This window comes from Pristis pectinata, chromosome 18 (genome assembly GCF_009764475.1).
Source record: "Pristis pectinata isolate sPriPec2 chromosome 18, sPriPec2.1.pri, whole genome shotgun sequence".
NCBI lineage: Eukaryota > Metazoa > Chordata > Chondrichthyes > Rhinopristiformes > Pristidae > Pristis > Pristis pectinata.
Window position 1 is genome coordinate 36,471,809 of NC_067422.1, and position 14,796 is coordinate 36,486,604.

Sequence of the window (14,796 nt, forward strand, 5' to 3'; positions counted from 1 at the left end):
GAACAGTCATTTGTCCCAACACCCCCCTCACACACTGAACAGTGCTCCAAAATGTAAGCTGAGAGTTGTGGGTATGGACCTTCGAGTACTGGGCAATGTGTGAGGGGATTGAGGGGAGGTGTGGTTAGGAGTCCAATCTGATAGAGATTACTGTTAGATGAGTACTGTAGTGCAGAGTATGGAGCAACTCACGAGTCTAGTAGAGTAGACATTGGGAGCTGGGATTTGATGACGTTTTCACGAGCCTTGGCCAAACATGTGAAGCCATTAACTCTTATCAGCCTTGCCTCCAGGCCCTGTTTACAAAAGAGAAATGGACCTTAAACAAAATTATTAGAGTTCTTTGAGAAAGGCAAACAGTTGACGTAATGTATTTGGATTTCCAAAAGATATTCTGTAACTCACCACGGAAGACATTATTGCATAAGATATCTCAATAAACCTACGAAGTACTTATGGGATTTGACAGGATAGATACGGGAATAATGTTTCTCCTGGCTGGGGTATCTAGAACTAGGGAGCCACAGTCTAAAATCAAGGGAAAAATCAAAAATGCTGGAAATCTAAAATAAAACCAGAAAACATGGCCTGACCTGATGAGAAGCTCCAGCATTCTCCGTTCCATTTACTAAAAAGGGTCGGACGTTCAGGGTGGCAATGTGGAGGAATTTCTTTACCAGAGGGTACTAAACTTTGGAATTATCTATTTAAGAGGGTCGTGGTGGCAAAATTGCTAAGTGTACCCGTAACAGAAACTGAGAGAATTTTAGTTATTAAAGAAATCAAGGGATATGGAGATAGTGTAGGAAAGTGGAACTCAGGTGAAGAACAATCATGGTCTTATTGAATGGAATTGAATATTTACCTCATCTTGTATTAGTCGTTATGTTTATTTGTGTTTATTTGATCATGTAAGTTATGTATAATTGAAATTTATGCAATTTATGTTTGTCATGTTTGTAATGTTCTGTGCTACTGCTGCAAAATGCTAATTGTCATGGCACTTATACCCTGCGTATGTATGCCTAGGACAGTAAACTTGAAATTGGCTGAGCAGGTGCAAGGAACCTATTCCTTCTGTCCTTATGACTTTGTGAGGATTAAGAGCAATGTATCACCTGAGATGGAAGATTGGTTACCACACAGAAAACAAAGGGTAGTGATTAAATAAGTAATTTTCAACTTGGCAAGCTGTGGGTAGTGTGATGCCACACAGATCAGTGCTGGGGCCTTAGTTGCTTACAATCCATATTAATGAGTCAGATGAAGGAACTGAATGTAGTGTGTCCAGGTTTGCTTATGGTACTAAGACAGGGAGAAAATAAAGCTCTAAGGAGGGCGCAAGGTGACCAACAGGGTTATAGGTTAACTAAATAAACAAAATGATAATAAATGGAGTATAATATGGGAAAAAGTCAGGTTATCCACTTCAGAAGGAAGAATTAAAAAGCAGATATTTCTTCAAATTGGGTGAGATTATTCTCTGATACTGTTCAGAGAAATCTGTACAAAGAAATTTGTACAAAAATATCACTGTGACTTAATATTGGCGGTATAACAGACAATTAAGAAAGTAAATGAAACAGGTCCTTTGGCCCAACTGGTCCATGCTGACTGTGTTGCCCAGTGAGCTAGTCCCATTTGGCCCATAGCCCTCTAAACCTCTCCTATCCATGTACTTATTAAGATGTCTTTTAAATGGCGCTAGTGTGCCTGCCTCAACCATTATTTCTGGTAGCTCATTCCAAATACACACCACCCTTTGTGTAAAGAAGCTGCTCCTGATGTCCCTTTTAAATGTCTTGCTTCTGATCTTAAACCTATGCCCTCTTGTTTTAGCACCCCCTCCCTGGAAAAAAGACTATGTACTTTCACCCTGTCTATGCCAATAAAGGTTAGCCTTCATTGCAAGGGAGTTGAAGTGTTACAGGAAGCAAGTCTCAGTGAAAACCTACAGGCCTGTAGTGAGACCACAGTTGAAGAACTGTGCACAATTTTGGTGTCCTTATTTAAAGAAGTATAGACCTTGACGGTGAGGTAGCTGAGGCTCACTTGGCTGGTTCCTGGGACGACGGGTTTTTATGGGAGGAATGTTTGAGTAGAAGGTGCCGGGGGATGGTGAATCTTTAGAATCCTCTGCTGCAGAGAGCTGTGGAAGTTCAGTCATTAAATATCTTCAAGGTGCAGAAAGGTAGAGATTCGGGCAACAGGGAGAATCAAGGGTTACGGGGATTGGACAGGGCAGTGGAGTTAGTATAGAGATTACAACAGCTTTCTGATAGAGGAGCAAGCTCCAGGGGACATACAGCCTGTTCCTGCTCCCGTTTCTCCTGTTCTTATGAACTGCCCTCCTTTAAGCCATGCTTCCAGTCGACACTAGATAGTCTCAGCTGAAATGTCATGTTATAAATATGCATTGATGCGATAAACAGCCCGATTGGATGCTGCCATTTTTATAATGAGGAGCACTGATGAATTTCAGGTGCACAGAATCAAAGCAGCACAGTTTACTTAAATATCACAACTCCAGTGCATGTGCTCCAGTTCATTCAAATCCTCCCTTTGTCATTTACAGACATTGTTCAGTGGGCAAGGATAATTGCTTCAGATTGTGCAGACGAGTTTTGCCTACTCTGGTTGGACGTAATGCTGGAGATCCCATCACATTATCTCTCAACTCCAACCGATTCACTCCCACCACAGTACTCTGCCTTATGACAGCAACTTTACAGTGAACATACTCCTTATAATTCAATTGAATGATTCTTAATTGTCTATCAAAGAGGCAAGTTCTAATCCTCAGTATTTTTCAGCTTCTGAATGGAACGCTCAAAGCAGATCCTCCTTCTGGGTTTGCTAGCTGACTCCTGTAGACTCCAAGCTATTCCTGGGGGATTGGTAAGCCCCATGCATAGTTAATTTGTTTTGCAATTTAAATTCATCTTTTGGCAATGCCAGCAGCTGTTTAGAGAATAGGGAGTAGAAGGGTTGGTTAGTTGCTACAGTGCAGACAGAGGAATTTAGAGATGTTAAACTGAGATATTACCACCAGCAGCAGGGTATAATTAGACTCAGATGGTCAGTTCTCAGCACTAATCACAGTGCTGTGTAATAACAAGTACAGGAACAGGACGACAGAATAAAATAATAGATAATGTGAGAACGAGAGGTTTGGGGCCATCTCAAGGCAGGTGGGAGTTGTACGTCAGATGGGTTGCGCCTCAACAGGACGAGGACCAATGCCTGACAAGGTGGGGTTGCTCGAGGTTTAAACCAGCTTGGCAAGGGGATGGGAATCTTATAGGGGATTGAAGGAGAGAAGCAAGGTGGAAGCTATAGAAGTAGGAAGCGAAATAAATAGCAGAAACAGAGAAGCAATGTATGGAAAGATATTAAAAGGGCAAAATTAAAGGTAATACATCTTTAAGCAGATTTCAGAACAAGTTTGATGTATTACATAGAACACTACAGCACAGTACAGGCCCTTCAGCCCACAATGTTGTGCCGACATTTTATCCTGCTCTAAGATCTATCTAACCCTTCCCTCCCACATAGTCCCGTATTTTTCTATCATTCATGTGGTTATCTCAGAGTCTCTTAAATGTCCCTAATGTATCTGCCCCCACAACCTCTGTCGGCAGTGCGTTCCACGCACCCACCACTCTCTGTGTAAAAAAACTTACCCCTGACATCCCCCTTATACCTTCCTCCAATCACCTTAAAATTATGTCCCTTCGTGTTAGCCATTGTCGCCCTGGGAAAAAGTCTCTGACTGTCCACTCAATCTATGCCTCTTATCATCTTGTATACCTCTGTCAAGTCATTTCTCATCCTCCTTCTCTCCAAAGAGAAAAGCCCTAGCACGCTCAACCTATCCTCATAAGACATGCTCTCCAATTCAGGCACCATCCTGGTAAATCTCCTCTGCACCCTCTCTGAAGCTTCCACAGCCTTTCTATAATGAGGCGACCAGAACTGAACACAATATTAGCAGCATTAACAGAAGTAAACAGGTATGATCTCATTGCCATTATGGAAGCTTGGCTGCAGGGTGACCAGAACTGGGAGTTGAATATTCAAGGATATTCAATAGTTGGGAAACACAGGCAAAATGTTAAAGAAGTGCCGTGGCACTATTAGTAAGGGATGAGATTAAGTCAGTGGTGAGAAATGATCTTGGCTCAGCAGATTATGATGTAGAATTAGAATCTGTTTGAGTGGGACTAATAAAAAGCAAAGGGCAGACAACGTTGCTGGGAATTATTTATGGGCTACCAAATAGTGATGGTGATATTGGGCATGGCATCAATCAGGAAATTAGAGGCATGTAACAATGGGAATAATAATCAGTGGAGACTTTAACCTACATATACACTGGACAACTCCAAAACTCAAATTAGTGATGAAGGCAAATTCAAGGAATGTATATGAGATAGTTTTTAGATCAATAGGCTGAGTTACCAACTAGGAAAAACAGCTAATTTACATCTTGTTACTGTGCAGTGAGAAAGGTGTAATTAATAACATTGTTGGAAAGGAGTCCTTCGAGAAGTGTGACCACATTGTGATATAATTTTACACTGAGCTTGAAGATGATATAGTTCAATCCAAAAGGGGGGCTTCCAAGGCAAACCAAGGAAACTACGAGGGGAGAGTTGGCTGTGGTTGATTGGGAAACTACATGAAAAGTTATTACGGTGGACAGGCAGTGGTGAACATTTAAAGAAATAGTACAGGATATAAAAAAAAGTTCCTCTGAGGCAAAAAAAATCCAGCCAGAGAAATGGCCCAGCTGAGGCTAACAGCAGAAATTAAAGAAAGTATTAAATTCAAGAAAGAGACTTATAGAGTTGCCAAAAATAGCAGTAGGATTGAGAATTGGGAGCATTTTACAACTTAGCAAGCGAGGACCTTTGATTACGAAAGGGAAAATAGAATTTGAGGGAAAACTGACAAGAAACATAAAACTGGACTGGAAGAGCTTCTACATTTATGTAAAAAGGAGGAGACCAGCGAGGATAAATGTGGAACCCTTACTGACAGTGATGGGAGAATTTATAATGGCGAGTGAGGAAATGGCAGAGCAATTTAAAAAATACTTTGTCTCTGTATTCATGGGAAAAAACAGTAAAAACCTGCCAGCAATATTAGATAACCTTGAGTCCAAGGTGGTTGAAGAATTAAGGAAATTAATATTAGTAAAAGTATAGTTCGAGAGAAGTTTGTGAGACTGAAAACCAATAAATCCCAATGATCTGCATCCAAGAGTTTTGAGAGAGTTGGCGGTGGATAGAATGGGTGCATTAACTACCATCTTCAAGTTCTGTAGATTTTAGAATGATTCCTGCGGATTGATGGGAAACAAGTGTGACCCCACTATTCAGGGAAGGAGGGAGAGGAAAACTGGGAAATATTGTCCTGTTAGCCTGACATTATTACTTGGGAAAATGCTGGAACCTAAAATGAAGGATGTCATAACAGAGCAGCTTGGAAACAATAGGATGGAGCAGATTTATGAAAGGAAAATCACGCTTGACTGGTCTATTTGAGCTCTGAGGAAGTGATTAGAGGAATCGCAAGGGGGGGATCTGTAGGATGTGTGCGGACATTTTTTCAGAAGACTTGATTATATCCCATATAGGAAGTTGCTCAATAACATTGGAGCACATGGAATTGGGGGTAATCTACTGACATGGATTGAGAATTGGTCAACAGTCAGAAAGCAAAGTGTGGGCAAATTCAGATCTTCCTCAGGCTTTGACTGATGAGGTACCACAGGGATCAGTGATTGAGTCCCAGACATTCACAATCTGTATCAATGGATTTGGCTGAATGGACCAAACAACATATTTTCAAGATTGTTAATGATACTAGGTGGGATGTAAAGAGGGTATTCACAAGCTGAGTGACAGGGTGAGAATGTTGCTACTTGGAAAGTATGAAAATCTTTGAGATCATCCACTTTGGTTCACAAATAGAAAAGCAGGGTGTTTTTTAAATGGTGACAGATTGAGAAATGTTGACATTCAAAGGCAACGAGGTGTCCTGACAGGGGAGTGCAACAAGTTGGCACAACATCGTGGGCCGAAGGGCCTGTACTGTGCTGTAGTGCACGGTGGCACGGTAGTGTAGCGGCTAGCATAATGCTATTACAGCGCCAGCAACCTGGGTTCAATTCCGGCTGCTGTCTGTAAGGAGTTTGTACGTTCTCCCCGTGTCTGTGTGGGTTTCCTCCGGGTGCTCCGGTTTCCTCCCACATTCCAAAGACGTACGGGTTAGGAAGTTGTGGGCATGCTATGCTGGCGCCGGAAGCGTGGCGACACTTGCGGGCTGCCCCCAGCACATTCTCAGTAATGCAAAAAGACGCATATCACTGTGTGTTTCAATGTACGTGTGACTAATAAGTAAATATCTAGTGTTCTATGTTCTTAGTAGTCAGGGGGGCAAATAGTATGTAGGCTTTTATTGCAAGAGGACTTGAATACAGCCGTAAAGAGCTCTTACTGCAATTATATGGACCCTGGTGAGGTCATACCTGGAGACTGTATATGGTTTGTCTCCTTACCTAAAAGAGGATACATTTGTCATAGAGGAAGATTTGCTGGACTGGTTTCTGGAATGGCGGATTTACCGTATACAAAAAGATTGAGAAGACCAAGCCTGAATGAGAAGAGACCTTATTGAACTTTACAAAATTCTTACAGGGCTCACAGGCTGGATGCAGGGAAGATATTCCCCCCTAGAACCAGGGGTCACGGTCTCAGAATAAGGGATAGGCTACTTAGAACTGAGATGAGGAGATATTTCTCCACTCAGATGACTAGGAATTTTTGGGATTCTCTACACTGGAGCACCATGCGCCTCAGATATGACATCATCTTAAACAGAGACGGATGGATTTCTGCATATTAAGGGAATCGAGGGATATTGGGATAGTGCAGGAAAATGATCTATGATCTTGATGCATGGTAGAACAGGCTCAAAGGGATGGCTAGCCTGCTCCAGTTCCAAATTATTATGTTCATATGTTCACTTTTTAAAGGAAAAATGTGATAGGAAGTAGATGTAGATGTTAGATGTCAAAGTATTAATCGCCTTACAGGAATTAACACTTCCTGTAACACCTTCCCTATCACGCTTTACCAGTGGCATCACAAGCTTAAAACAATCTATCCAACTCAGTCTGAGCAATCCCATATGCTACTGTGTTGCATAAAATGGAAATACTTCATACAGCATTGTACAAATGTTCAGCAGGCTACCACCAAGTTCATATACTCTTCATGTTATCAATCTGTGAGTTAACTATTGGACCAAACAAAGAAATCTGTTCCTCGATTGTAGGATAACATTGCAGCTGGTAATATCAGGAATGTGCACTTTTATTGTCTCTTTTCATCCTGTTTTGTGGCAGTGAATCTTTCTACAGAGTATTTTGGAGCAAGGAACTTAAGCCTTGGCGAATTAGTGGTCCGCATTTTTGCACACATATGCAGTTTAATTGTGTGGTTCTCAGAATTTTCATTTGCCATTTTGATGTTATGCAAAGTAATGGTTCAAAACATGGCTGCCTGTGTATGCACAAGTGCCTAATGAGTTAAAAAAAGATGCTGACCAGATATAATTCAATACAAACAGTGATATTGACTCTACTAGGTGAGCAAAGAATTAAAATGGTGTTATGTTGTTTGCATAATAAATAAAACAACAGATACCAGGGAGCGATTACAAGGCTGTAATTAAACCAGACGGTTCATTCAGATTATACACCAATCCTTGCAGCCTGTGGCATCTGCACGTATTGTGCGCTGGTCCCAGGAAATACACTGTCCTGCTTCAGAGCAAATAAACAGTGCGCGAGTTTCCTTGGGAGCACGTTTGAATCCCAGTTCCATATTGCAATCTGGAGATTGATGGATGTCCCCACACTGTGTAATGTCCTTATCTACGTGCTGTGACGTGAAGCAACAACTACATGTTCCCTGCACTGCACCGCCAGGCTCACGGTCGGTGATCTTCTGGCGTGCGGTCGCTGACTTGAAATTGTAAACTTTGCTTGTTTCCTCGCGGGGGCTGCCTGACCTGCTGGGTATTTCCAGCCTTTTCTGCTATTGTTTCAGATTTCCAGCATCCGCAGTATTTTGCTTGTGCACTAATCTTCCAAGCCAGCTGGTGTGGTGGAGGGCGAGGAGCCCTGATTGGCAGCGGCACACTCCCTGCTTATTGTGCGGCACTCTCACCGCTCGGGCGGCTCTGCTGCCAATGGATTCAGCCCAACCGGACTGTGATTGGTGGTAGTTCTTGTTTGCAGTTGGATTTCCATTGGCGGGGGCTGCAATGTCACGTTTGTGATTGGTGACGGGCGCGGCTGCTCGCCTCTGATTGGGCGCTACTGGTTAAGGGCGGGGCTGGCTGTCAGCCGGCTGCTCGGGTCCCTTTAAATATCCCTCAGCTGTAGACAAAAGGGGACAAGTGTGAGAAGCGAGTTGTAACGCGTAGAGGGAAGGGAGCCTGCATATATCTGATGATCAGCAATTGCATCCGAGAGAGGAAAAAAAACCATAGCACCATCACAAGGGGCAGTCAAAGGCGAGAGGAACAGGGCACTCCCAAACAAAGAAGAAAGTCAATGCTACCATCAGAGGCTGTGGCAGGCGCAGCCTATTGCATCTTTGCCCTGCATCTGGGCTGCACTGTGACCAGGGATCCTTTCAGGAAGGTGAGGAGCCTTGCAACTGCACCGTTTTCGAACTAAATTGTGTAAAAGTATTAACCAACAGGAGACGACCATCTCAACCACGAGAAAGCATGCTTATTTGTTAAGCTAATTTGCTTGCAGAATAATAGCAATAATGATGCAAAGATGAACATTGCAACGCGATATTAAAATACAAAATCTATGTGTATTAATTGCATGTTTCATTCTCACCATGTGTAAATTTTAACTGTATTAAGTCTCATTGCAGTGTTGCTCTGTGTGTTTATACTCGCAGGCACACATACACACGCATACAAGTATTTGGACTTTGCCTGTATGCAAGGGCAGGATGCACGGTTGACAGTAAATAACTCTGTCCGTGCATTGGATGGAATGCGGAATGGGAGGATGCAGGGTAACTGCTGGACACATCTGCAGCAGCAGAGCCCGTGTACTGGATCCGGGCTGAAAGCTGTGTCCCTACCCTCGTTAATAACCCCCCCCCCCCCCCTGCGCTGCAGCGCCCTGGAAACAGTTAGCTTCAAGCAGATTTTTTATTTAGCTTGTAATAAACAAAAACAAAACCGTTCATGGAGATGTTTGCAAAAGAAACCAATGGTTTTTGCTTTGCGTTTGATGTTGGGGGCGACGAACAGCTCGATAAATAAAGAGAAATGAGTGATTTGAACCGGTTCAAAAAAAACATCCTCATTATGGTTCTCGCTGGAATTTAAAAATGGGTTTATTTTGTCAGCAATAATAACCTACCTTAAACAAACCTGCCTTATTAAAGATCTGTCGGAATCGGATGTGAGGTGGGTTTCGCTTTAGATAAAAGGCTGATGCTCAGAGCTGTTTATACAGATGGTTCACTTGGTGTGTGTGTGTGTTTACATGGCAGCGAGGGTCACGGCTGACAACTACGGGAGTCTTGACACCAGTATTCTACCTATAGTGCAGTAACAGCTATACGTCCCTAACAGTTGTCCTGATCTGTTTGGAAAGGTGTCCGATATCACCTGCACTGAAGCCCACCGCCCTTCTATTAAACTTGCCTGATACCATTGTCTCTGTGGCCCACGCTCCGCGCCCAGCCTTGGGTTGTATCTTGTTTATGGATCCAGTCATTGTTGTGTCCCGGGCATTTCTCTGCTGGTCGTAAATATTCATTGTCAGATTAACGAATATTGAATAACCTTTCATTTAATAAATGATCACCATGGGTACTGTATCTTCAAGATTCCTTGTTTGAATATTTGGCATGAGATTAGATTTTTGTTTTGAACGCAGAGAGTTGTTATAATCCGGAATGCGCCGCCAGAAAGACTGCGGAAGAAGATCCAATAGTAACTTTCCAAAGAAGTGAAGAGGTGAATGTTTGCAATTCTAGGGGATCGGAACGAATTGGATAGATTTTCAGGGCTAGCAGAGGTGCAATGGGCCGAATAGTCTCCCGTGTTCTAACGTTCTATGAATCTCGGATGTTAATTTATGTAAAGCACGTTTCAAAATTAAAATGTCGTGAAACTAATGCATTTCACCGTTTGCTGAATATCGTTTTAATTAAATGACGCAATTTAGATTGCACCAGTTTACAAAAGTAGCTTCGTCCTTCGAAGTCTTTAAACCCCACTTAAATTTCCTGGTGCATGGTGAAATAACCCATGGAGAGCAAAACCCTTTATGACCCGTGCATTTTAATCGCTGTCAGAAGAACTGCGGAGTCAGGATAGTCGATGGGATTAGTATTCACTGTCTCTCTCGGGCGGGCTGAAGGTGATGCTTTATTTACAAGAAGCGTTTTTATTATTCTTAAAGGCACCATGTCTGATATTATGAGGTGTGTCACATCAAGCAGGCGGATCACGCAGTATTAGCGATGAATGGAGACGGAGAGAAAGCCAGATTTTTTTTGGGGGGGGTGGGTGGTGGTGGAGGAAGAGGGATTCGCACAAAGCAGAAGCGAAGTAAGAGAAACAAAGGTGGAAAACGAAGAGAGGTGGAAGAAAACAGCCAAAATAAGAGGATGTGGATTGATGCGGGTTAGGGAAGGGAGAGGGGTTAGCGAGATGCCGGGGAGGGCAGCAGAGTCGGGGGTGTCGTGGTCTTTATTCCAGTTGGGTCAATCCGTGCTCGCATTTCGTCATGTTCCAGCGATCGTTAGCTGCCCAAGCACTTCAAATTAGAGTGCAAAGTAAAACGATTCCAAGTGTGCATCTCAATGCCCACAGCGCCCAGTCAAGGTCTGTCCGGCCAGTGGTTCTGTTGCGGGTGGAGAGCGGGGAGAGGCGCACATTCTAGCGTCGCCTGCAGGGGGTATGAGAATACTTCTGCACCTCCATCCTTGCAAGTACAGTGGTTTGTCAACAAACGTCACCGAGAGCCTCCGAGGAACGTCTTCACTGCCTTTGCACGGTACCGTCATTTAGAAATGTGAGAGGGTTAGCTGGGAAAGGAGGTGTTACCATCAGGGGAAAGGACCATGAGATCTCTCTGGCCTGTGGGCTCTCTGGAACCGCCTCGGTAAACGGGGGGGGGGGGGGGCAGTCTTCACACACGTTCGCCAGGACATCATGACTGTCACTCCAAGCAGTGGGCAGTAACACGGTGGTTGCTCCATCAACCTCTCCGAGATGTGGAGTCCAATTTCAGTGTAACACTGACTCCCCCAACATATTGGATGTTGGAACAGGAGTGGTCCAGTCTCCAACAAGCTACCTGGGGAGCCTTGGTGATATATTCCTTCCTGTTGAATTGTAAAGCTTTTGGGGCTCTGTGTTACGGTTTTGAGCCATACTTCGGGGTTTGAACACATGGCCCAGCCTTGATAGTCCACTGAAGGCTGCTCTATTGGAATCTTTCAATGAGATGTTAAACGAGTAAAATGATCCCAATGAGCTGGGAAAATTTTCATGGCCAATGTTGCCATAAAGGACCTCTTGGGCACTTATTGGCCATTTGTGGGAGCTTGCACTGTGTCAATTGGGTGATACATTTGTCTACACAGCAGCAATAGCTCCAATCCAACTGTAGTTCGTTACTGGCAAATCTCTTTTGGAGTCAAGTGGGTGGGAGGAAATGCAAATCCTTTCTTTCACATCAGATCCAGTTACTCGATAAGATCTTCTGGGTCAGATACAGTACAGGAGTGAAGAGAAATAAAGCTTTTCTCGGTAATGTAGAGTGCCTCAAAGTACAAACTCAGCAGGCAAAACCCTATCTCTTTAACCCCTGTATCTCTGGGCTGATTAAAAGGGGTGAAGAGTCTATCAGAATTGATGGTTTACCAATCTACTGCTTGGCGTATTTAACGTAGATTGATCTTTTGTTCTGTTTGATAGCTGCCTAGCAATGTTCAATCCAAATGACCCCAAAACATTAATTGTTTCTGTCCATGGATGCTGCCTGACCTGCTCAGCATTTTCAGGTTTCGTTCCAATGATAACTAATTTGGTGTCCTTGCGTCCCCATGAAGTCATATACAGTGATGACTAGACTGCCCGTGTCGGTCTATCCAATGATCTGTGGTGATGTCCACAGATGTACTGTCTGACAGAAATAGTGTTACCTATTCATCGTCCCTGTGTATGTGTGTGTTCAATGGAATTTACAGAAGATACATCACTAGGATTCAGTTACTGTAAATGACTGAGTTCCCAGTGGATGGTACAGAGCACTACATAAATGAAAATTCTTTTATCTACTCCTGGTCCAATTATACCATGAAGGTTGGTGTCAGCTGTGACAGTTGGTAGCACTCCCAACTTCCATTCATTTTGAGCTTGATGAGTTCACGTCACTCTCCATAGACTTGAGCACCAAAATCTTGGCTGCCATTCCAATGCATTTTTAGAGGATGCTAAACTTTGGGAGGTCCTGTCTTAAATATCCGCTCTGTCAGGTGGGCATAAAAAAAATCAAGTCCTATGTTGAAGAGGAGCTAGTTATCCCTGGTATCCCGAGCATATTTTTCCCACAGCCAACATTACTAACAGAGATTATCTGCTCATTATCTCACCCATGTTAGTGGGAGTTTACTGTATGTGTTTGTGGCAGGGTTGCCTTGATTACAACACTTCATTTGCTGTAAACTGCTTCAAGCACCTTGAAGAACTGGTGTATTTCAATTATGCACAAGGGGCCATGGAAGGCATTATACAAGTCACTTTCTTTTTAACTAACATTTTGATTAGCAACCAGCTATTCTGCACAGAGCACTGTGATCAGTGAAACAACAAGGCAGATGCCACTGATTGCTGGACCGGTATCACTAGACAGATATCACTGTTCGTAAACATGTTGGCCAGATCAGAATCAGATTTATTATCACTGACTTGCATGTCATGAAATTTATTGTTTTGCAAAGATATAAAATTACTATAAATTACAAAAATAAATAGTGCACAAAGGAATAAAGAGACGGTGTTCATGGATTTCATGGACCATTCAGAAATCTGATGGCCGAAGGGACGATTTCACTGTGATTGACTAACGTCACACTACTGGGCAGATATCTTGGGACTAGTGGATCAGACTTGCTGGGAAGACATCTGCCGTTGATGGCCAGACATTCCTGGACACGTGTGACTGCAGGTGGAAAACAGATAAAACTACAAATGCTGGAATCTGAGACTAAGAGAAAATGCTAGAAGAACTCAGCCAGTCAAGCAGCATCTGGAAAGAGAAACCAGTCAACATTTCAGGTTGGGTTTCTGAGGAAGGGGTCTGACCCAAAATGTAAAATGGTTTCTCTTCCAACAGATGCTGTTTGACTGCCTAAGTTCTTCCAGAATTTTTTATGTACCACTGTGACTAAGGGGCAGACGTTACTGGACAGAGATTATTGTGACTAACAGACTGTGGAGATATTATTTTGGCTGATAAACCATACATTGCGGGGCAGATATCACTGTGACTGGTGGATCAGACATACTGGGCACACACTCTGTGTGCTGCCATGTTTTACCAATGTATTTCAATTCTGTATAAAATGTACCAGGACAGTGGAATAATGGAGCACGAGTGACAGCACATCACCTAAACCGAGCCTGAGAATGGTTGCCAGCGGAGAGAAGCACTGCTTGGATTATTGATTAGATCTTCTGTTCTGGCTTTAATGGAGTATCAGAATTTAACAGCGAGATGATGGGTTCTCACGATGTTTCATCTTTCCGTAGGGGGAAGGATCTGAGGGCAGTGCCAGAGCTGATCTTGATCCACCTTTTGTCCTTCTGCGGCCATGAACTCTTCACTGATGACCCGAGGAACAAGCGATGTTCTGGAGGAGCTCCAGTTGCTCACAGCTCAGAACCTGGAAAGGCTGGAGGTGAATAAGTACTACGAGGTGATTAGGGAGCTGGGAAAAGGCACCTATGGCAAGGTGGACCTGGTCATCCACAAAGTCAGAGGTATGTAGCAATTGTAGGTGGTGCTTCCCTGTAGACAGAATCTTGTGATGACTGAAACCACCTTTTACACCAAGCTCCGAATGAAGTTAATCAGTAGCTTCTGCTCCCCTCCTCTCCCAACCCACCCCCCAAACAATCACTTCTGTCCTGAATGATTCCTGCCCCAACGCCCTCCCTCCGGCCCTCTCACCTGCCTCATTTACTTACATCTCCCAACTTACTATTCTCATCACGGTGTTTAATCCATTTAGGGCCTCATTTCTCCCTGTCTCCATCAGCTCAATGACCCTCTGATAATGTGTCAGAGGGATGGTGGCGTTATGCTCCTGAATCGTTGCTTCCAGTTGGTCACCAGGCCTTCAGTTGCCTAGGTCCTAGTTCCTGTAACCGTCTGTCTCACTCAATGTCCAATACCTTCTAGCAACCCCCATCTTCTGCTTTGTGTCCATTTCCATCGGACTTCTCTTCAGTGAAGTGTTTTGAGATATTTTTGCACTAGGGTGCCTTATGAATATGTTGCTGTTGATTAGTTGCAATACTCAATTTCTTCTCTAGGACCCAACAATGCTACTCCAATCTTTCCTGTTGAGTTATGGAATTGAGGCCGGCTGTTATTGCCCATCCCTGTGGAAGGCGCTCCCACAGTGCTGTTCGGAAGGGAGTTCCAGGATTTAGACCCAATGACAGTGA

The 14,796-nt window shown here is 43.5% G+C and overlaps 1 protein-coding gene across 1 annotated transcript in view; it reads left to right on the plus strand.

Annotated features, from left to right (window-relative positions):
• Positions 1-8,478: 8,478 nt before the first annotated feature.
• The window catches only part of bsk146 (brain specific kinase 146), a 31,570-nt gene continuing 25,252 nt past the window's right edge, over positions 8,479-14,796 (plus strand). The window contains exons 1-2 of the mRNA XM_052032850.1: positions 8,479-8,719; positions 13,876-14,106. Of these exons, the coding sequence (XP_051888810.1) occupies positions 13,938-14,106 (169 nt within the window). The 5' untranslated portion in view covers positions 8,479-8,719; positions 13,876-13,937. The remainder of the gene's footprint in view (positions 8,720-13,875; positions 14,107-14,796) is intronic.